General features: G+C 36.6%; 1 protein-coding gene across 1 annotated transcript in view; it reads left to right on the forward strand.

Annotated features, from left to right (window-relative positions):
* IMMP2L (inner mitochondrial membrane peptidase subunit 2) overlaps window positions 1-8,125 on the forward strand; it is a 475,219-nt gene extending 467,094 nt beyond the window's left edge. Inside the window, exon 6 of the mRNA XM_062567049.1 lies at window positions 7,681-8,125. Within this exon, the coding sequence (XP_062423033.1) occupies window positions 7,681-7,800 (120 nt within the window). The 3' untranslated portion in view covers window positions 7,801-8,125. The remainder of the gene's footprint in view (window positions 1-7,680) is intronic.
* Window positions 8,126-25,266: the final 17,141 nt, after the last annotated feature.

The raw sequence follows: 25,266 nt of genomic DNA on the forward strand, positions 1-25,266 counted from the left end.
TACATTTTTTCAATTCACTCAATAACTTGAGCTCTAATTTTGATGCAGTGACAGTGCCCACCTTGTCTGATATGAATAGCTTAAATTGCAAAACCATATTGGATTGGAGCAGTCACAATTGTTATACTAATTTTAAACAGTTACTCTGTACCGTAAAGCAAATTTTATTCATTCTGGAAATCATCTGTTGCATCTGAAGTACATTTTGCTTTCTCTTTTACATCTTAGTTTGTGATTATAATTACATCTTTGCATATATTTATAGTATATATGCCTCATTTTTGATTGTGTTTTTTCAATGTTTACAACTGTTTCTCAAAATGAGATAATTGCCACAATGAGATTTATGTATTTTCATATATTTTTATAATATATTTTCTATCCTAGTGAACACTATCTGAGTTTGATAACTTTTAATAAAGACCTGTACTGATTATACAGTAGGCTCAGTGAAAGCAAACACATATGGAGTGTTTCATCTATAGCTGGAGCTGCTGCTCCAGCTATCAAACTAATGGAACAGTAACGGAACACTTACTAACAAAATTAATGGGCTGCATTCTTTCCTTTGTCACTAGATCTGTATGGCTACATTAAGTCTGATTTGTTCAGGGAAGAGAAGAAAGAATGATGAAGATGCTAGTATTTTGCCATATAGTTGAAAGGAATCCATCACTTTTTTTTTTTTTTTTTTTTTTTTTTTTTTTTTTTAACATTCATGAGTGAGTTAGCAGCTTGTTATGCCAACCTCCGGCAAGCTGATGTAAATTAAACAAAATCTGTTATGGTATGGTTTTGTATAAAAATGATTTATTGATTCTCATCTTTGTGTGACTCTTACATTCATAAAAGAAAGAGGTCAAGGATATTTGTTTCTTCTGCCTTTGTTCATTATCCCAGATACTTTTACTAGAGGAAGTGGTTTCTGTGGGATTTTACTGTAATCCACAGGATTTTATTTTTATTGAGCCTTTTTCCTGCTACTGTGCTTGATAGTAGTTGTTTCAAAGTTCAACCATGTACAGAAAATGAAATGTAATAGCAATCATGTTTACTTTCTATTAAAGTATGGATTTTTTGAAGAGACTAATTTACTGGGAGAATTCTCTGTGAGACTGTTTTACACCTACAATCTAATATCAAAACCCAGTGTAACAACCTTTCTTAAAGACAAACAATCTAATTTGACACAGATACCTACCCCATGCTATATATTTTTCTTACTATTATAGCTGAAATGCTGCATAGTTGCCTACGTGTTTCTACCTGGATACTTTGTTTGAGATATGGGGACAGAAATATTCTAGAACTTCTTCCTCGCCTCTCTCATTAATTTGGTCCCTTTGCACACCGTTGTCAACTCCACACAAATTTGCCATTCCCAGTCTTCCAGAACTGGAGTAGAGGCCACTGGAGTGGAGCTAACTAGCTAATGGCTAATAGGATATAGGTAGTGGGACTACTACCTCGGGAAGTATTCCTTAAAGCTATATATCTGTTCAAATGGTGCCAACGTTAAACAGTCCAGAAGTTCTCCATATTTTTCTTCATTTTTCACTAAGTGTTTATACGCATATAAGAATATGCTACTTCAGAGAAAAGAAAGTATGATTTGAAACACTAGCACTATGGTTTGAGACAATTGTAATTTTTGTGTTGGTCTATAGCATTTGGGGTGCCTGTGGAATACCGGTAGAATATAACTCAGTTTAAGAGACTACAGCAGAAGTGACTCCTCAAAACCAAAGGCTGATGTATGCCTTAGAATCTTGATTTTTCTGATTGTTGATAAAATTTCTCGTGTACCCAGGTAATCTGTGGCACTTTTAATTTAGTGCTCTTGCTTTCTTGTTTGTGTTAGGCTGTTACTGTTGTTGTGCTCCAATGGCACTTTAGAGGCTTTGCAAAATATGAACGTTTGTTATGGAGACTAAGAAACAAAATACAAATGAATATAGAATTTTTTTCAAGGCTTAAACATGATAAAACAAGATCATTTTCAGATAGTAGCATTTCTTTCTTCTGAAGCACTGTATTTGTATTCAAGTACTTGTTCAAGTACATTTTCAGAGATGGTCATTGTCTAGCTCCAGTGTTAAGGGTTGCTGCTGTGCTTTAAGTGATTTGCTTATTATTATCTTCCTGTGACAGATCTAGATATTCCAAGATTTCTTTATACCCTGTAATCTGATTATTACAGGGCCTACTGACACAAAGATTTAAAAGTTTCATTTAGATTTTGTGTTTTTATTAAAATAACAAAATTAAACTGAACTAACTCTGTCCCCAAACTAAAACACTTTATAAGAGAATAATAAAATTGTCTATTTAATTTTCTTTTCTGATTTTGAATGTAATTTTTTCAGAAGCAGAAGAAACTGCAACTGAAATGCATTTATTAAGGTTCCATCCACCTTCTTCATTTAGGAAAAAAACAGAAAAGAAATATTAAGTGAGGGGGGGAAAAAAAAACCTCACCTTTCTCTGTTTCTGCACCACTTCTGACATTTTATGTAATAGCATAATGTTACAGTCAAAATCTTGTGGTGAGCAAAAAGAGGAAGGCACCTGATACAGGAAAAAATAATTAATTGTTAGACAAATGGGTATCTTAACAGTTCAACTAAAATAAAATAAATAAGTAGTTAATATGCTTAGTCCAGTTATGCTGATACCAACATTCACATTCTGAATTATCAAACTAATAAAGAACAAATGTTACAAATAATATAATTTTAAATGTTATACACTTTTTGAAATCTGCTCATTTCTCATTGTTTATAGTCTTTTTAGGTGCTAAGGTAGGCAGCAACCATCCTCCTCAAAAGAAGGGAAAGTATTCTTTCATCATCCCAAAATCTTCTCCAGGAGGCATGGGATGTTGATGACTTTGTCTTTCTCACTTTCAGTTCCCCTTAAGGTTATTAATACATTTTCTAACATGTTTTTATGCCTTATTCTGTCTTCACTGACCAGCAACTCCATGTTATGTATTTAGTGTATATATAGCTTGCTTTACATATGCTGGGTACATTCCTTGTTCTCTAACTTGTTCTTTGTTCTATTTGTATGTCTTACAACCTTCTTATCCAGCCCTCAGGCTCTCAAGTCTCTCTCTCTCTCTCTCTCTCTCTCTCTCTCTCTCTCTCTTTTTTTTTTTTTTTTAATGACCATTGCTGAGTTGTTCATGAACTTGGGCTCTACTCTCCTAAACTACATTATTATGTTAAGGTCATAAATATATCATTCTACAAAGAATAATTACTTTTCACTACAACATATATAAAAGCTAGATTATACCTCAGCATGGTACAAATATAGGCAAAAGTAAAACATATCCGGCAATAGCCATCTGGTCATTCGAAAAACTACTGCTGCAGCTAAACAAGCTAAGTCAAAGCTCCAGGCATGCAAGTAAAGCTGAGACAAGGCCTGAGAAAGAGTTGGTACAAAGTCTGCAGCCTGTTTCTAGCAACAACAATACTGGTTACAGGGCTACAACAGTTGAACAAGCATTCCTATATAGCTTTTTGTCTCTTTGGCTTTTATCTTCTAAATAGCAAATTGACTGACTATGAAGCTGAGCATTAGAAAAGCTCAGAAAAGTCTGTTCTTTTGGTTCTGCACTGCAGTTATTTGGAGTATATTCAGTAGTGATGTGCCTTCTCGTTTTAACGTTGTCATAGAACTTGAAGACCTGGCTGTTTAAGCTAGAGCCAAATCACCACAGGTTCAAGGAGAGAAGAAGGAGAAATCAGCAGAGAATGCTCCTAATGTAAAATGTGAGCAAGAGGTAGAAAATGAAGGAGAAGTGGTAGCTGAATTTAGTGGCTTGGGTAGAATTTACGTATCCTGAGTAAACAGAAAACCTTAGCTAGGGCCTCATCCTTATCTGTTATGTGGATTACCAAAGCATACTTTCCCTTTTCTTGGAATCTGGACTGAGGGCCTGGATTTCCACAGAAATTTGGAGCGCACCACTGCATAGGTGCTCATCAGGGTTCTCACAGTCACCATGCTTCTCCGTTCACTGTGACTGGGGATTTGAAAAGGCATCATGTTAACAGACAGCAAAGATGTCAAGTGGCTAACAGACAAGAAGAGGTGGAGAGTACAGTCCATGAGTATTGAAAAGCAATATATTTTGGAATTAGGGGAAGTAATAGTAATATAAGCCTCCATACTAATAGAGGTACATTTATCCCAATCCATTAGGACACAAGGAGCAAGACAGTTGCAAATAGTGTTATCAAGCTTAAGCTTATCTTTCCCTAAAGCAGTTCCAAAACTAATCAGTCTCCATGCAACTAACATACTAACAACGAGCAAATTTCCAGGGAATATGCTTTTATCACAGCAGCAGTGTGAAAACAGTATTATTCATTCAAAACTTGTTTTGCAAATAAAATTGCTATGTTAACAAAATGACTTATCAGTTGGGCAATTAAATATTCAAAGTTTTAAAAAAGCAGGAAAAAATGCCTTAACAGCCAAGGTTAGGGACAATAATAATAATTCAGTTCAGTATAGTGCCTGTTGTTGCTGCAGCAAGAATAATAAATAGATCACTGTGTAACAGTAAGAACCAACTATTTAGCTTTCTGGCATCTCTTGCTCATGTTTGTATATGAAAGATGCTCCTCAATAAATGTATGTGTATAAAGGATTCATTTTTCTTTTAGTCAAAACAGTGTTTCAAGAGAACAATTTTATTTTCATAACTAACCAAAGTAAATACTGTTTTTAAGTAAGGGAACTGATGAAATCTCTTTTTTAATAGATTATTTCATTATTTCACTTTTGCCAGGAGAAGTCAATTCTCTCGGTTTATCTTCTGCTCATATCAAACCTTGATGAGTGAAAACCCATTAGCAAAGGTAGCTTATTCTCTGTCAACAGTTCTGTTCTTCCTCAGTGAAATTCATGACTGCTGTAGTGACTGCAGAATAACAATAGCCAATGGGCAAAAGTTACTAAGGTTCTTTGAAGAAGTCACAGATCAAGGTGCTTTTAAAGTGAGCATTTAAGTTATTATAAAAGAAGTGCTAGAGAATCAGTGTCATTTGTTATCTAGTAAAGCCTTCCATAACCCAACAATACCCATTTTTCCTTTTTAGGACTAGTCATGTAGTCTTGTAAATCAGGTTTATAGGGAGGGATATTTCTTTCTTAGTCTCACATCAGATGATGGTCAGTAGAAGTAATCCTCTAGGCAAAATTATTCTCAGGCTGATCTTCAAACAAGTTTAGATTCATTTTTTATATTCTTAGTATACGTGCACACATCCTGTTGATACCAGTAATAAGCAATGCACGGAGAAAAACAGAGCTTTGAAAACGAGAGGTTATTTGTGTTTGACAGGAGTATTTTAGTATTTTTCTCTGTATTAATGCTATCACATTTTATATGCAGCAGTGGGGTTTCATCAGCAGCTTGCAATATATGTGCTATCATGCTGTATACTCCCCGTAGTATTATTACATTTGTACAAATCCCTGTGGTAATATTACATTTGCAGACCACTTTATGGGAAAATTAAGATAAAAGATGTGCATTCTGTAGCCAACACACCACCTATAAGTGTGGTGAGACTTTAGAAAATGTAGCTAAATACCATCAAAATGGAGTTGTCACTTAACAGCCTGGACTTAATTGTCCTTTGCTTAAAAAAAAAAAAAAAAAAAAAAAAAAAGCTATGATGAATCCAAGGAATCAAGTGATCCTTGCGAGGGATAGGGATCAAGCAAGTGAAAAATATTAGATTGCAATTTCAGTGTGATCTACTTCTGATTCTTTCAGATATTGTGGGTTATTAAGTAACCAAATTATATTCAAGTAATTCAGCACCTGCTTCATCAAGCTACAGAGTATGGAATTAGATATAGACCACTTCAACCTCACTGATTTGATTATGTAGTAGAGAGACTGGTGAATATACATTAATCCTATGAAATTAAATCAAGAAAATTAGTTGAAGATATTCCTCGGAGCCTGTTTGGTGTCTGTCTGCATAAAATACTGAATTATCTGCTTACTGAAATCACTATTTTTTGTGATGGGAAATGGAAGGGAAGAACTGAGTTTACATAACATTTTAAGCAGGAATGTACAGGTTCAAACCAGAAGTCCTCTAACTTCTGACTCTGACAGCAACTAATGCCAGATCCTTAGAGCATAAGAATGCATCAAGTACATGATTTTTCCCTCAGTGTTTCCTCTCACATCTCACTCATCTCCAGATTAGGAGAGTAATCTGGAGTGTATAGATTACACTGTTGCTATATGTTTAATTATGTATGATTGCCTTTCTTCCAATATTATAACCAGTTGGTTATTCTATTATGGTCTCTATGGTATCCTGTATTATGTATGTAATTACACACACCCTGAAGAAGCATTTCCTCCTTCTTTGCTTTAAAAATTCTTCAAGCTAATGTCATTTGATGTTTCCTCATTCTTCCTTTTGAGATATAATGACATAATATGTAAATAAGGTCTATGCATTTTTTCTCCATCCAGTCATGATTTTGTAGACTTCGGACCCTGTCAGAATCTGTGAAGAGTCTTAATAATTTAGTCTTTTCACATATAAAGACCTCCAATCCTAACCATGGCTTTGTCATGTTTATAACTTTTCTATTGGCACTGGATACTTCACAGTTGATAGGAAATTTATTTCTCTCTGTTATCTCTAAACCATATGCAAACATTTCAAGTTGAGTGAGATTAACTCCACATCAATTTTGTTCATTTCAGTGTAAAACATGGACATTGAGGGCTTATATTATTATATCAATCAGCAAATCAAACTGTTCTATTCTCAAGAAATTCTTAGTCTGGTTTCTCAGGAAATTTTATACTGTAATTGAAAATAATGTTGTTTGCAATTTTCTTACCATTTTATAGGCCATTCAGTTTTCCAAACAATTCCACTTATAAGTGATTTATTTGTAAGCAATATCAGCATTAATTTTTATTTTGATTTATTGAAGTAAAACATCATGAATTAATAAGACGATAAAACATTTTTGAGAACCATATGAATGAAATGTAAGTACTCCCAGAACTACAAAAATCTTTGATCTGTAGGTGTATTTCACCACATAATTCTGCTTGAAATACAGCTTCAAGCTGACAAAATATTTATGATTCATAGTCACTTCCATTTTGCTTGGAGACCAAATGGAATTTTGAAAAAAAAAAAGAGCTAAAAAGAGAGCACAGCATGGTTAAGAAAAGCCAACATCTTGTGTGATTAGTGTAACTACCTGAAATCTGAGAGAAACAAATTCTGTGTAACGTACTCAGAATAGATACTTGAACCGTGCTCTGCCATACTCAGAATAAGTAATCTCTGCTGTAAGTAATCACCACAAGCTTTTGGTGGATTATTTTGGCCATTGTTTCTTCTTGAACATGAAAAGAACATACTTGGTTAATGCTTTTGATAACTACTGTATTTCCGCACTGGCATTTTAGGTTTCATAAAACATATCATGAATAAAAAATTGTCTTGCTGAAGTAGTTTTTTTTCCTGTTTCAACATGCATCAAAATGTTCTTAATTATTTGCTTTGTATTGTCTCATCACTTTTACAAATCATCATGTGCTTTATATTAATCCTGTTTTATTTAATTTGCATTATTTAATAATCTTTCTGGTTTACATTTTGGATACAGGTTTCTCTTGGACTTCTACATGCCCGTGCTACTCATATCCTCTGGCCTCCACAACGCTGGCAGAAGTTACAGCCAATGCTGCCTCCAGAACGCAAACCACTTCAGAAGGAGCAAGAATAATATAAATATTCAACTGGAAAAACATTGAAGTGAAGTTTAACCAGGAAGAGTTGCAGTGATTATAACATCACAAATAAGAGCTTTGCCAAATGTCCTATAACATCAGGTACCATATCAACAAATTTATGCAACATATTCACATTAAAATGCCACCTTAAATGTAAAGTCTTTTTTTAATCTCAAACATTATTACCTTGTGCATTATTTCAATTTGAAATAATCATTTATTGTTGTAGAAGGACTGAATGTTCAATTTTTCACAGAGCAAAAAAAACTTGAGTTGCTATAGCTGTACCTGTGTTTCTCTGGATAAAAAGTTTTAAAACCGTCAATAAAATATTTTAATCTTTTACATTTAGCTTGCTTCTTTAGCAATTGAATATATCCTTCATTATTACTGTTGATTCATATGAAAAAATATTTACACATAATTTACTTTGGATTGTCTAATTTCTAATACTGAAAAATTGGTATTTTTGAAGCTGAATGGTAAATCATACAATATGTCATTACATTTTTTCAAAATCTAATGAGTTTTTTTCTTTTAATGTTTGTGTTTATTATTAAACTGAGTACATACTAGTTAATCTCTTTTAGTAGTGTTTTATATAGACATTCCTTGTACATCTTGTTGAAGTAGATATTCAAGTAAAATACGCAGATTATATTGCAGCATCTGAACAAATGTTTCATTCATTTTTCAAGTATGGTAAATCATTGTTAGTACTGATTGCCACACTTCTTTGAAAATATGTAATTAATACTACAAATACTATAAAATTAATACCATAAATATGTAATTAATGCTATAAGTAAACTCTGAATGTGCAGTAAAGCTTCTGCACCATTGTAAGTGAAAAGAACTTGTAGAGACATTTTCAGCTGCTGATTAGTGTAAATCAGCTTATTTGTATGTTTATCAAATTTTACTTCAGATAGTACTTGAAAATTTCAACAAATCACACAAAATGTCTTTCAACATTTCAGCTAAAACCATGCAATTACAGCAACTTCAGACAGCTGCCTTCTTAAGGGCCCTAGCACTGTAGACTCTGAACACTTTATTGTACAGGTGTCCCATGACCCAAAAAACTGTTTCACTGGCCTCTGACCTCTCCTTAGTTAAAGCTAATGCAGTTTCTCTGGGTGTTCATTGCAGTAAAGTCTCAATTATTTGGATTCATGTACAGTGATTGAAAACAGTAGTTTGCAATCTTTTTTTTTTTTAACCCCAAAATTAAGAAAGCTGAAATAAGTTCAAGAAATTTACTACAGTCATAACTAGTTTTGGTGACAAAGTCACATATATATATCCATGAAAAAGGAAAGGAAGAGAAAAACATAAAAAGAAACAGAATAGTAACAGCTTTATTTCTCTTAGATGTTCAGGACTGTCATTGCTTCCTTTCCACTAGTTCACTCCCTCCCCCCCTCCCTCCCTCCCCCTCTTGAATGTCAGCTTGGCAGAAGTTCTTCCATTTCTTGACAAGCTGGAAAATATGGCTGTCGCTTTTAATTCACTGGCATGTATTCTCCAAAACCAATGTCAGAGAACTGTCAAGAATAACAAAGGCTTTTATTTCCCAGTTGTTATCTTAATTATATTTTTCCTTTTCATGTTGTATAAAGATCAGTTCAGATACAGCCAAGCCTATCTGCATCACCTACCTATAAAAGTTTTTTTTAAAGTTGTTTGGGCATGCAGATCTCATTTTCCTATGGAGAAGAAGAGGACATAGAGATACATGAGAGTAATTACAGAGGAGACAGAACGAAGAGCTGCAAGCTGTTCGGAGCTGCTGAATCTGGTAGCTCGGTAGAGGAGCCATAGCTCCAGGTCTAGCTGGTTCCCCCACCTGATGTCATGCCTTTGTGCTTGTAGCAATGAACTTCTTACGGGCTGATTGCCCTTCTGGGATGGTCCTGGGAGGAGCCCAGGGGTATTATTTGGGTTATCCCACCTGCCATTGTTCCTCTGTGTCTCCTGTTTGTGTGGGGATGAGCCTTTTACCACATAACCTACCACAAGCTATGAAAGATTAAATATCCCAAATATTCAACTGTGATGTGCCTCAAAGCATCTTTAATTATATATATTTGCATGAATATTTTTATAAATATGCATGATACATACATACATACATATACGTATATACATATAAATGACCTGGGTGATGGAATAGGGAATACTCCTGTTAAGTATGAAGATGTTACAATGGTGGGAGAGGCTGCCATCATTTTGGAGAATAGATTGCAACTCAATAACAATGGGCACAGAGTCTGGTGCAATAATTGCCTGTTCACATGCCGGATTAGGTTAAAAGAGAATTTGGAGGTTACAGTGGATTGCCATTGAGTAAGACAAAAATATGATGCTGTGAGTAAGGAAAAAAGCACACTTTATAAGCAGCAGTACAATCTACAAAATGCAAGAAACAATCCTGCTTCATTTATTTATGGTCCATGTTTAAGCACTAGTTTCAGAAAAAAATCAGGCACAACTGAAGTCTTTAGAGTGAAACAACAAGAATGAATAGAAACCCCAAAAATATGACCTGTGAGAAGTGTTGGAAACACCCAGGTTTATTTATCCTGGAGAGTATGAGGCAGAAAGAGTCTTCAGACCCCAAAAAGGCTGCTGTCAAGTGGAAGAGAATCAGCTGTTCTTCAAGTCCATCAAAGATAGGCGAAGTGATGGACTTAAAATGCAACAATAGGACTTTCACATTATACACTGAGAAATAAACTTTTGAATTGTAAGAATAAAACAACATTAGAATAGATTTTTCATTGCAATGTTTTAAAAATTGCTTAAACAAATCCTTATCAGGACTGTCTGTACTTTGAGACAGGAGGATGGACTGAACTTCATCCTCAGACCCACATCAGCTATTTTATAAATTCTGTAATTAGTATATTTGGTGATGCATTTGATGCTGGGCAGACAGGCAGCTGCACCAATATGAATTTCCTTTATACTTATTATATTCAGTACATGTAATCCTAAATGCATTACACTAGCCTCAAGTACCATTTTCTTGAACTCAGAATCTAGGAAGAAACCTGATTCCTGTAGAATAAACTATTTTGCTACCTATTAGCATCAAATTAATGTGGATGACATTTTACATCATCTCATAACTTGCTGAATGAAAATAACTCATGGAAATCATACGGTGAACAAGTTACTAATTTGAGTAAGATAGGAAACAGATCACTGTATGCAGAACAGGAGGAGCAGATCATATTCTCCAAAGGAGAAAGGACCAAGTAGCTGCAGTAACACATAGCCAGGTATTAAAAGGTATTATTATTTTACTGATATAATAACGTATATGATCTTCAGCGTCCAGATGCGAAAGATACGTAACAAGAAGCCTGTTCTAGCACTGATGAAGTCACAGGCAAAATTCTCATGGACTTATGTTATTGTGATTAGCTCTCTGAGTCAGCATCCTTCCTCTTTCACCACATTTTGGTATTTTGGTGCTGGTTCACATCTGCAGCTCAACAGGGAATTGGTTTCATGGGAGTTAAGTAATAATGAGCACAAAGGACATGCAAGACATGAAGAAATCAAAAGATGACATGACATTTTACAATTCAAATCTTTTTCTATGTAACAAGCCACATAAGTGCTCTTTTATATATTCCTAAGACATAATTGTATCTACCTCTGGACTCTGAGCTTCACTCATAATGCAACAAGACATGTTGCGAGCTGATCTGGCATTGATACTCTTAACTAACACAAGCAACTGTGACAAAAAGGCATTCACTGTAGTGAAAGATGGGGTGAGTTTCTTTTCTTTCATCCATTCTTTCTGGAACATAACATAGCTAGTGAATGAACAGTGATGACTAAGCCACCTGCGATGGCACTGTACAAAGCACGAGCTGTTCAGGTCTAAGGCCTGCTGGTGATAGGGGAGGAGTTTACACAGTGGAGATGTTAGTGCAGAACTAACCAAGGAAAAGAAGACAAAGCCAAGACAATCGGTTGTACTTAATAAATACTTAGTAAATAACAGTTCTCAGTAAATGTAAATGTACTGTGTATATTGCAGTTTACTGCAATGTGGCCTGGCTCCTCAAGCATTAACACTAATGGAATAACGCTTACTTTTCATCCATTAAAGATCACAAGTAAGACACATGAACTGAAATACAAAGCAAAGTCAAATGATGACAGACATCAGCTCTTACTAAAATGATTTTTGGATTTCACAAATCTTTCTCTTTCGTTTAAATTTGTTTTCCACACCAAAAGCAGACAGGGCTCTGAACACTTTTAGAATACTACAAGGTAATTAGCTGACAGAAATATCATACTGTAGATATATTGTTCTGGAATCTAGCAGCTGATGAACAAGAATGCTCTTGTGAGACTTCAGTGAGCCTTTGGTTTTGTGCTATAATCTGGATTATCTCTCATTGTTCAGAATACTTTACCACTACTACTATGACCAAGAAAATTACTACTCTGCTCCTCCCCTCAGCAACATTTCTTACTGTGGTCTATTAAACATCCTGTCCAAGGTCACATCAGATAATCACGACAGCTCTGGAAATGAACCAAGATTTCTTGGATCCCAGACTACTGTCTTAATGGCAAGACTATCTGTCATTCAGTGTCTTGCAGTTAATATACAAAGTAGAGAGTTTAGCTCCCCCACTTCCTGCCATAGTAGGTGAGGGACATAAGGTGAGGGGAAACATCTCCTGGTTGGAATTTATTAATAATCTCCTGGTTGGAAGTGAGTGGCTTACCTTTGGATGATTTAGTAGCTAAAAAGTTGCAGAATAATAAAATTTCAGGATCTGCATGTGAATAGCAGGCTGTCCTGATCAAACAGTAATAAAAACTTTAAGTTTAAAAATTGCTTATTTTTACTAACTCGTTAGAATTATATTAGTTCATCCCAGCCATAAATGTCTCAGCATTTATTTAACTTCTAACCTTTTCCAAATCCTTCCAATTAATGTTAAAATTGAATTTTATATCCTTTAGGGGCTAAAATGTATCACTGTCAGGATTGTTCTTAAATACATTTCAATTCATAAATGTAGCAATTGGCAGAAATTTGTTTTTTTACTCCCTATAGGTTTATGCACTTGATTACAAGCGTTACTGACACAAATGGATCCTCAATTTTGTGTAGGACTGTGCTGCCTCAAGATCTAAGATCAGACTATCCTACTTCAACTCATTTTTGATGAGCCTGTAATTTAAGGAAATACATGTCCTTTATTCTCTTGCATTCTTCTTTCATTATGAACGGATGATTTCTGAATTGTCATAAAATATTTTAAGGGTTCAGATCAGTGGCCTAACTGTCCAGTATCCTGTTCCTGACAGCGGTCAGAAAATTATGCTTCCTATAATGACTTTGGAAAAACCTGCCATAAGGGAAATTACTTTCTAACTTCAGGCAGTTAATGTTAGTGTTGTGTCCCTGAGGCATGAAAGTTTAAATCCCTTACTTATCTTACATCCTTTCTAGTGTAACTGGGTGTTCTAATTATCCATACAAATGTTTAATGCTTGGTTCAACAGCAACATCTGAAAATTCTCATTTGGCAAGTAGCTTTCAAATAGTGGACAGCTGAGTGTATCTGAGAATTTTTAGTCTTGACATCTGTTTACCTGTGTTACCCACTGTATAAAACCGACAGCAATAATTTATTTGTTGGCTGCTTGTATATATTGGATGCTTGGCCCACAGATCCATCTGAAAAACCTGGTAAGCTTTTATTTCAGTTCTGTTAAACTAAGGAGGAAAACTGTTACTGTCATAAAATATTTGAGAAGTATAGATTAATACTGATGCCAATGTTAAGGATTGTTATAATGGTGTCTTACACTTTTAAGAGTTTCACTGTTAAAGATTACAAAGGTTCAGGTGGCACATTTCTGTATTTGTGCCCAGTTAGAGACTGTGGTCAAGATTCAGCCCTAATTTTTAGAGATGTGCCCTTGAAATGGACTCTGGAATCTGTGCTAGCCACCAAGGCTCCCTATACACTGCATGGCAAGACTCAGGCTCTGTGGAGTACCCGAATCAAAACAGGCAGGCTGAGCAGGCAGATAGATGATCACTGTGCTTAAGCTGATGGAGGCAAGGTTGAACCCAAAACTGCAACCTTCTCTGGGATTAAAATGCCTTAACTGGCATTTTGGAACTGAGAGAGGAACTGTTGCTTACTGGGAATCCATTGCCTGGGGTCAGGCCCTGGGGATTTTCTCTTAGAGCACACCTTGACATAAAGTGCTCAGAGTGACCATCTTCCCCATGATAGCTGAATATCTAAGAATATTCACCTACAAAATAGCAAGATTCAGATTCAAGGCCTTCCTCCGCCTGAAGAGGGAATCAAATGTACTCTTTTCCCTTCTAGCAAAGAACCTCCCCTATCTCATTACACGCTGCTTTAGAAGCATCAACGACTTTACTCACTTTTCAAAGCTCTGCAACCATCCAACAAATTACTCATGGTACAAAGGCTCCAGAAGGAGCTTAACTGAAGAAACTTGAGAAACTGGGAAAGGAGACCGCCTGGGTGTCAGGTGTACCACTTGCACAGCTTGGTTTTGAAGCAATTGTTTCATGTGAAACAGAACTCAAGGGCACAATCTGAACTCAATGCTCTTGTCTCTGTGGGCCTGCTCTAATCAACAGGTGACAGGTTTATATTCACAATAGTGTTTATTTTCCGGCATGCAGGGAGCATTTAATTTCATTCATAGTTTTATTATGTTCTTTAATCTGATTTCCTGCTTACAGAATGAGTACATGGCATGTGTTTGACTTGCCGTGGTCTGCACAAAGTTGAGTCTTCCCACTTCCTAGGTGGGCAGTCAAGCTGTCTGGTTGCATAGCTGTTATATATAGTCCAATCCTTTTGCTATGGTTTAGGTAAGCTTTAAGAATATTAACTAGACAGAGTTCCTTAGTAGCTTGAGCTAAGAAGCCCATCTAGCTTTGGTAGATGGATTTGGCTGATGGGTTTTTCCCCATCAGTCAGGCACTAATTTGCTCAGTTGCATTAAAACTGTTGCAATTTCGGGCACATATAGGTGTCTGGGAAATCCTTGAAAAGTATCAGTACATATGATATTTAGGCATCATCTGGCAGTGGTGTTCAGTTGTATCATTTTTCACTACTAACCAAATTTTTGCATAATCCTCCCTTAAATGTCTAGAACATTTATGGGATCTAGCCATACATTTTCATAAACATTTTGGAAAAAATAAAACAAGTTCTGCTATTGTGCCTTTAATGCAAAACACTGAAGCAAACTTCCCTGGCAGTTGAAAGAGACAAAACTAGAAATGATGGAGGCTCAAAGTAATGACATAGTGTCACTTGATGCAAAATATCCTGGTCTATTAAATATATAGAAATAATATTCAGGGAAATACATATAATAGTGAGGAACAAAATGCTAAAGGAATGCCTTTTGCCACAGAGCTCTCAACAACACAGTCTTTTAACTTGTGACCAAGATAAGATATACACCTTTTCAAATAATATTCCACAATAGGAAATAAATTTCTGGAAATAGCCAGCAGAATCTTTAATAGCATTACCTAAGACCTAGTATTGAGGTCAGATGATTTTTAAGGTTTTCTTCTCAGTGAAAAGAAGGTTGTTAAGTCCCCAAAGGGAAAGTACAATTGTGCCTAAAAATAGAAGCAAGGTGAAACTTGAAATATAGAAGCTCACAAACACTGACAAAAATAATGACTAAGATGGAAACCTCCACTTTTAGGCTTTAGACAAAATGCTTTGGACTTTATTTCCAGAATTATCAAGATTTTTTTCACTCTGCCAGAGCTCTGTAGAGTGATGCAGGGTAAATGGAAAGTCAAGCCAGGATTTTCAAACAGCTATTCAGGAAAACCATGTGTGCTAAAGGAATTATCTTCTCATGCTGTTACAATAAAAGAAGAAATCCTGAAACATGCCTGAAGGTTTGAGAACAGTTGGAGTAAAATTCATTTATCATTTCTCATTCTTTCTCTTTCCTTTCATTAATCATCCATATCAGGTGTTAAGTGACACAAAGGCAAAAGTAAACAGCAGATTAACATTCTTGACTATAAAATTATGTGTTTTCTTCCCTGAGAGATAGCAATAATTGTCCCTAGGAAACGACTGACTCCTACACGCAGAAGAGACCTTATGATAGGTTCAGGAATCTAAATGGACTTTTATAGCTATTTCATGCGGAAGTAATACAAAATCCTCCAAAGTACTTTTAAGTCTAGATTCATCTACCAATCTTGGACTATTTAACTGAGGCTGTACTCATATCCAGGGCCCCACTCAATTAATTGATGAAGGTAAGTCCCTTCAGAGCATGTGGCAGGACTTAGGTGAATTGGACCACTCATTGTAAGCGCAATGACTCTAAAAGAGCCTTTAGTGGCCTCAGTCATATTTCATGAACCTGGTCCTTGTTTCTTAATACGATTTTATACCTTACGCAGCCGATTACCATAAAATAACTTTTATCTAAATCAAGACATAATTTTCTTCTAGTTCTGCTGCATTTTCATTAGATAAATTAATCTAGAACTTCGCTTCCCATAAAATTATGTAGCTGCAGGCTTCCCCAGGAAGTGATTTCTTTGGGTTTGGGAGTATTCAGGGATATAATAATTTTTAGATATGTTTAAATTTATACCAATTCTAAAATTTCTACCAAACCTAATGTCTATTTTTTCACAGAAATGTTGAAATGAGACATTCTGCCTGGGCTCACAAAGGTCACTTGGATTACATTACATTGTTCTGATTATCTCACATTTTATAGGAGGAAAACATCTGAATAAACACTCTACAGGTGAGTTAAAAAGGGCAAAATCCAAGCAACTTGTGTTTTGTGCTAGCTGGGGTTTACTGTTGCCTTATCACTAAGAAATCCCATTAGTGTTGCCTGCTCTTGAAAGAAGTTTTGTGTGAGAAAATGAAGTAATAGGTACTTTTCTCACTTCTTAAATGTTGACACAAAAAATTTCAAAAAAAAAAAAAAAAGCCTGGATCTTAGCAACTAAATGCAAAAGCATTTACATAAACAGGTGAAGTCTTTAATCAGCCATGCTTAACACAGCAGTACGTGGGATATTCAACAAAAAATAGGAGTTTTTGTTCTCTCTCCACAGTTGGTTAAACTTACTTGGATTCTCTTAAGGCATGAATCCAAATCTGACTGTGATTAGTACCTGTGTGCCAAACCTGAAAGGGCCTGTTTTGCAGAAGTTGATTTTTCATTGCTTTTTGAGAATCGAGTCTTTCTCTTTTTAAGGGATCACAGTTGATATGCTTGACTTGCAGAATCACTAGCCAGGCATGCAACTGTAAGCTTGAACGTTTTTGTTCTTTTGTTAACTGCATATATATGTGTGTGTGTGTGTGTAGACAGATAGATAGATAGATATAAATTTCCTCTTTCTTTTCTCTTTTAATGAGCTGTATTTGAAACAGATCCTTCTCTGAGAAAGGAAGCGGACAACTTTAAATACCATTGAAAACCTTTGATGGGATTTTCTAAAAATACTTAAATGACTCAAATGCACAAGTCTGATTGAAAGTTAATAGACATTTTTTTTTTTCAAAATCATTTTGGGATAAGTCCAGAGAGCAACTTAGGCATCTAGCAGTCTGCACAAGTGCTTTATGCCATCATTTAGGCACAGTAAGTCTAATCTCTCTTGCATGTTTGCTTTCTCTCTCTTTTCATGCACATACACAAATGAATGTTACTTAATTCTATGGGTATCTAAGATACTCAAAGCTACATCCACAAAAGATTTCAGGCACTGCACTACTTCTTTAGTGAGTTAACATCTCCAATTTAAATAGCTAGGCTTTTTATACAATAAATAAGAAGAATTAGTAATAGAAAAATTGGATTTCTCAAAACTAGGAAATGTCCAGCCTATCCAAAGGCTGGAAAGTTGGCCATAAGATTACATTAACACCAGTAAATTAAAAGTATCTGGGAAGAGTCTCTGGCTCAATTTTGGCTCATGACAATTAACACTAACTCAGACAATTCCTGGAGTTCATTTTACATGGGCCTGTGACCATTCTTGAATGCACTGACCCTATTTGGGAGAATAACTATTTAATAGCATGAATGAATGGTCCTAAACACACTTAGTTTACCTTTACAGATAGAACATAAGGGAGCTGGTAATCATCGCTATTCTAGATTTAGCTGCAGGTTAAGTAGACAGAGTTCAAGTCTCTGAACCATCTGCTGGAATTATTTGCTTAAGGCAGCTATTTTCCATCCTTCCTATTCATACTCCAGTTTTTCTTTCCTTGACTGTCTACGCTGCAGAACAGCCAATATATACTCCACAGGAAGCATATGAATAGGTATGGTCCAAAAAATACCATCTTTATCTTTTTGATTTTTCAACAGCTTAGTTCATGGCTTTCACAGGGCTCCTGGATCCTGATCTAGATGATCTGAACATTTGACTCTACGTTCTTAACATCCTTTTATGTCTTTGTAATGTCTTGCTCATCTGAGATGCCATTTAGTAAAATATTTTTGTTCTGAGAATTTTCCTAATCTCTACACTTTTACAAATTGATCTTGAATATTTTTCCATGAGTACTTCCACAAAGTTTCAATGACATCGTACTTTTTTACTTTTCCTCCCTGATTTCTTTTCAGACGTCTTTCCTCAGGTTTACAAAGACAAAGCCATTTCCACTCTCTGACCATATGCTTTCTCAGGTTCTGCTAACCTGCTCTCGGATTCTTACCTTCTCTGCTTCAGAGTTATTTTTCTCTTTTCTCTTTCCTTAGTGTGTGTGGGGAACCAGCTGTAGCTTAGCTTTACTTGTAGAGCAGAGGATTGCAAGCCTTTCTTTCACAGGGCAGCCTCTGCCTACTGCTGCCTCAAGTCCTCTAACAGCTGTGACTTGGCAAGCTCCCAGATCAGCAGTGGTAGCTATCTAAAGCAACAGCTGTCATGACTCTTTAGAATTGCTCTAAAAAATCAGGATGTTTTTATGAGAAAGATACACCACTTATCAGAGCATGCACTCACAGAAGGTAGAGATGGAGAAGAGCCTTGGCCAAAGGAGCAACCCTGCGTTATTCTCGTGGCTCTAGGTGGCATGCACAACCATGAGGCCTGCTTGGCCCACAGAGTGGTGAACTCACTGTACCTGTAGTCCTTGCTTCCCGCTCAATGCTACATCGTGGAGGTTTAGCAGTAGGAGGGGGCTGCTACCCCCCTGAAGTAAACGCACTATGCAGCATGGCAGTTTCTTGGAATTCTAAATTTGTAATATAGCGTTTTTTAAAACCTACAGTATTCTGCCTAGTTGACACCTGAAACATAAACAAGTCCTTTCAAAATGGAAATATAAAAGTATATGTAATTTATATTAGCAAATAGATTCAAACTCTTTAATTATGGACTGGAAAGCTTAAAATTATAGGTAATTAATTGATTAAGAAAGCACACGTTCAACTCTGATGCTGTCTCAGCCCTTTAAAAAACCAGCCAATTAACAAAATTGAAGAAACTGAACTGATGATCAGTGTTTATTTGAAATAATCTGCCCTTAAGCCTACGAATAAGTTCAAATACATGTTTTCCTTGTTTCTATCTGCATGGATGAAAAGTGTCTATATGAATAAAACTAATTAGTTACCAAGGGAAAACCGACACTGTTACATTGCAATCAAAACTGATGGGCCTCATCGAAGATTTAGCATATTACAAGAACTGCCAATGCTTGAACAGGAATTGGATAATTCCCTTCATTAATGTACAGGGTTAGTATTCTATTTAGAAAGATAAAGCTGCAGTGGTAGAAAAGAGAAACTGTATTTTTCTGACATGGATAAAATATAGATATTCATAATAAGTCACAGATCTGCCTTTTGACCTACTTCCAATATTTAGTTGTAGGAATAGATTCCAACCAGTGTTATACAAGTGTTAGTAATTTCATTATGCATGTATGAGAAATAATTTTTCCATTGCCACAGAATATAGAAAAAAGGATTTATGATTTTTCTGAGTTTCATTTAGAAACTCCAATGCCTATGTCTTTCAGGCAGTTACATAATGATGGGATTTTCATATATTTAGCTCTTGTTCAACATTACTAGAAAGTAATGCTGCTACCACTGCGGTACTGTTTAAATAATCAAAATGCTTGCTACTTATTGACCAAACATGATGCCTTGCTTGTCCTCTTATGTCAAAATGTTATGAGGAGGAGTAATTTGAATATTGAAGTAACAGGGGAGTGGATAATGCATCTTGTCTGATGGAAAGCCCTTGAAAAATGTAAAACTATTTCAACCTTTCTGGGAGTATAAATAGAACTGCTTGTAAAAAAACAGATAAATCTATCTTTGCTGGCTCTGTCTGAAGTTACTGGGGTGGAGGCATTTGTTACATCTGCTGCTGCTGTTGAGGTAGCAGCAAAACACCTTGACTTGCTGGTGCTCAGGGCCAGCTCAAGGCCTTGGTGCAGAGAGCTGTGTGAGGGAGAGGCCACGCTGGGGTCCCCTCCTTCCCTCAAGTGCCGTGTTTCAGCGCTGACCCTGCTGCAGACCTGCAGCAGCCATGACAGTGCCAGCGAGGCCTCCCTACCCCGACCCCAGCACATGCCTTCCTGCCTCCTCTACTGGGCCTGGGGGCGTGGCTTTCCACCTCCCCGCCCCCCAGCCTGGGGGGGCGTGGCTTCCCACCTCCTCTACTGGGTCCAGGGGCGTGGCTTCCCGCCTCCTCCACCGGGCCTGGGGGCGTGGCTTCCCTCCTCCCCGCCCCCTGGCCTGGGGGGGTGTGGCTTCCTGCCTCCTCTACTGTGCCTGGGGGCGTGGCTTCCCTCCTCCCCGCCCCCTGGCCTGGGGGGGCGTGGCTTCCCACCTCCTCTACCAGGCCTGGGGGCGTGGCTTTCCTCCTCCCCGCCCCCTGGCCTGGGGGGCGTGGCTTCCCGCCTCCTCTACCAAGCCTGGGGGCGTGGCTTCCCGCCTCCCCGCGCGGATTGGTTGGGTGGGCGGCGCAGGCACCGCTTGCTTCTCTGAAGCAGCTCTGAGGGCGGGTGCGCATCGCGGCCTCGGCGTTAGGATGGCATCTCTCAAAGCGGCTGTGAGGGGCCGGTGTGTTGGCTGTAGTGACGTACACTTGCGTTTTTTCCACACCAGCGATCAGTGAAAATCATGGAACACAATTTTTAATGTAAGGAAGGATAGTCTTCTGTGCGCTCATCGTGAACGTCACAAAAATGTACCCCGGTGCTTTTCAGACCTTCCACCCTGAAGCGACTGTGTTTTCTGATGTTGTTCCGAGGTTTCTACACATCACTAATAAAGAAACAGACTTAATTAGTAGTCACTGCAAACCCAAGAGCAGCTCACATGACTAAACTATGTCAACACGCTGACAGTGACATAGTATGGCTCATAAGTCTAGCACAAGACATATATATACACACATATATACACATACATACATGTGCACACACATATGCATATACATACATATGCATGTGTGTGTGTGGATGTATATGTGTGTGTATATATACATATATATATATAGGAAAAGTTTTTCAGTTTGTTATTTATTACTTGATTTGAGCCACATTTTCAAGTCTTTAATGTCTTTGAGCAATTAGACTTTTCCCAAGGATTTGTGCCAAAAGATACAGAAGCGTTTGTAGTGAAATTATGTTTAAAGTGAGGTGTGAGAGCCCGAGCCTATGATATGTTACAAAAAGTCTTTTGTATGTTTTGTTCAGCTGAGGAAACGACTGGGATCATTTGATAGTGTTTCTTTTTATTCACTGTAATCTATCCCCCCCTTTTTTAATTGTATAATTAATACAGTAGACAGATAACTGTAATCATATACAAATACTTGAAGTTTATTCTTCTGCAAAAGATCACAACATTTTATGCCAATTAAAAATATGTAGAAGAAAGATTACGAAAGAGAAATGAAGAGATCATCTTTAATCAGGTCTCCAGGGTGCCTAGTGGGAAAGAAAAGCAGAAGCCTGTGAACCACAAATGTCTGAGTCTGTAACATTCAGTCAAAATCTGATGGCTGTTGTTTCCCATTTTCCGTACCAAATTTCTCAACTGAGCTGTTCTGTGTATTTTTAGACTGGATATATGCTGTCAGCTTTCATTGCTGGCAAGCATGCTATTGAATATTATTGAAGTCAGCAGGTTTTCATGTTCAGGCAAGTCTCTGGCTAACCAATATATCCATATACGCATTATTTTCTGCTGTTCTGTTCCACACTTTACCTCTTTTACTATCTCATTGAAATATATTTAAGAAACAAGATGCAAGTGTTAGTTTTAATTGCTTGTAAAACCCTCCTTTTTATAAGGTATGGTAGTTGGCCAGAGCCCAGGCTTTTCCTAAACCAGTGAAAAAAAAGTAGTTCACGATGCAAGAATTAATGCTATCACAGAAGAATGCATTTAAAATTTATTCACTTAAAACCTTAGGAGAAAAGTTTGATTCAGACTAGTGCTTTTGCTTGAGATTCCAGTACGTGAAGTACTTGCTAACTCTTTAACTTTCTAATATGCTTCTCTGTGTTTGGTATGCAGTGGACTGTATTAGATCTCCATGTCAAATACACTGTTTGGTATTAGGTTCCTTGTCCTTCATTTCATTTTCATATTTTTCATGTTTCTATTGTGGTCCTCTTCAAGACAGAAGCGTGTCTCATGTATAAAAGAAAGGCAATTTCAAATCTCACCACTGTGAAACAGAAGTATGTGAGGATTCAACAGAAAAAAACAAAAAGAGTAATAGAGACGCATTATCCAGATTTCATATCCCATTTTCATCTGGACACATTGTGCAACAGCTCAGGACTGAATGTATCCAGCGACCCAGTGTGTCTGGGAGAATTTGAAAATCATGACAAAGATAAATGCCTGGATAGATTAAATTGAGAGAAACGAAATATTCTGTGTATGTGAAAAGCTCGTTGTGGGAAGAGGATGGGCTCTGAGAAAACTACAGAAGGATGTTGGAGAGGAAACTGTGTGTCACATAAATGTACCCTTTTAACAACTCAATAATAGTAACACATGATAGTAATATAGGCACCTTACTATAGACACACTTAGACACACTTAGACTTACTATAGACACACATTTATAGAGATAAATAGAGCAGGTGAAACTATTTTGAATGTGTATCAGATAAATAGAGCAGGTAAAGGTATCAAGCACGAAGAAAAAGTGACATGAGGCATCTGGAACCAGAAATGGACTTTCTGGAATTTTGCCATGCTAATAGCTTAAAAAGGAAAGAAAGCAGAAGAGAGAGTGGATTACATAAAGCTGAAGGATTGTCTGTCTGTAATAGCAGGCACAGTATTGATCTCAGCTAAGTGTGTTAAACATTTTTGCTGTTGTTTTTAAGATTATTTTCTTTGTATTTAGTTGATCTTGTTTGATTTTGGGCTGAGTTTCAAGTTGTGATACATGACATTTCAAGAGGATTGTCCTGCAAAAATTAATTCTGGATACAGAAATAGAAGCTGAGGGAAGAATATTTTGATAAATATCATGAGCAAAGCTTGTCACTGGCATGCATGATTGCAATGCTAAATGCAATCAGAGCAGTTACTAAATTAATAAGTAAGATTTTGTATTTAGCCTTCAATTCTGAGGTAACATTTTCTGTGAGAAGAATTAATAAGAATAGGTTAATATCCAAGCTTTGAGGATAGTACACAAACCTCTCCTTTGCTCAGGTCAAACAAGCCCAGACACTAGAAGAACAGTTGATAGGAAAGCCATTGTGGTGTTATTTTTTCCTCAAAGAGGTCAGACAAAAAATTTTTTGTGAGAAAACACATTTTTAAAAATTTTGATATTTTGATCATTCATTAGCAACAAAAAAGCTCAGAAATAAAAAAGATTTTAAAAATAATTTAATTTAAACAAGTTAATTAGTTTGATGGAAATTTTTTGCTATTTCCTCTGGTCTTCCAAGGTTTCTCATGCTGATAATTCGCAGAAAAACAGCTTTTGCTAACTTCAGGTGAACTTCCAGTTAAAAAAGATTAGAAGAGTTAAATTAATTATAGCATGGAGAAATGGTATTTAACTCTGAGCATATGGCCTAGCTTGCATTAAACAAAATTTGATTTAAACTAGACTGGTAAAAAGCCTAATACATGACCCAGCTCAGAGTGAGAGACTGGTGGTATTATAAAGCAATAGCAACATGTATTATAATGCAACAGCATTCTCACTGATTTTGTGAAAGGCAGAGAAAAGACTGTTGATGTGGGAAGATAAGGATATGAACAAGGATTATGTATTCATGCAGATCTTAGAGTGGTTTGACATAACCCCTCCCCCCCCCAAATTTAAAGACAGTCTGGATTTTAGAATGTAGACAAAGGATGTTACTGTTGTACTGTTGTTTATATGAAGACAGATTTCCATCTTGCAATGGAAAGCAATTAAACATTTTATTTTAGCCATGTTGAGCTTTAGATGCCACTAAAAAAGGGGGGGGGGGCTTAAGTCCTTTTTTATCCTTAATATGGACAGAAGCAGATGGATCTAAGGTAAAGAGTTGGGTCTGTAAATTATCTGTAGAGTAGTATTTGACAGTAGTTAAATACTTATTTGTATATGAGATTATTCAGGCAAAGGAAATAAAGAAGGAGCATAGGTACAAAGCACTATGAAACCCTCAAATAAATCAGGAGTTTGGAATGGGGGAATCTCTGAAGAACACTGTTAATAAGTATAGATAATAAATAAGAGATCAAGAAAACATCAAGTCATGGAAGATGCGAGAGAAGCACCTGTATCTTCTGGTTAGCCTAGTCCCGTTTCCATTTGCTGTATATATACTTACTTCTCTTCTCAGGGCTCAGGCAGAAGTTTGCTCTTCAGCTAAGCTGGCCTCACTCTTGACTAAGGAGGAATTATCAGAGAGCTGTGTTTCCTTGCAGGGTGGAAAACAAAAATCCAGCCAATCCAGAACAAGACTGACAAAAGAAATTTAAGCTGATAACAGCACCTGGTGTTTTCATTAAGCTAGGGGAGGCAGAGCTGAGGCAGCAATTAGAATTGGAAATGATTCTCGATTTGGGTGGGATCATTCAATCTACAAAAGCTTTTCAACAACTTACAGCTTTTGAGCTCCTTACCCCTGTGTTTAACTTCTACTTCTGTTTTTATTTTAGATGTCTGTGTTCCAGACATCTTTCTGACTGTAATTCTTTTTTTTTTTTTTTTTTTTTTTTTTTTTTTTCACACTGCTGGTCAGTCTGATCATGATTACATTTCCCTCTCACTGGCGATAGCAAGTCCTATTTTTCCCTTCCTGCTATTCCTAGTTTTTACTCTGTTGCTTAACCGCTCACCCAGACTGTTTCCTTCTCCATTGGTACTAGTTGCTTCGCAGCCTTCAAATTATTTTTTT

The sequence above is a fragment of the Rhea pennata genome, chromosome 1 (genome assembly GCF_028389875.1).
Source record: "Rhea pennata isolate bPtePen1 chromosome 1, bPtePen1.pri, whole genome shotgun sequence".
NCBI classification, from domain to species: Eukaryota; Metazoa; Chordata; class Aves; order Rheiformes; family Rheidae; genus Rhea; species Rhea pennata.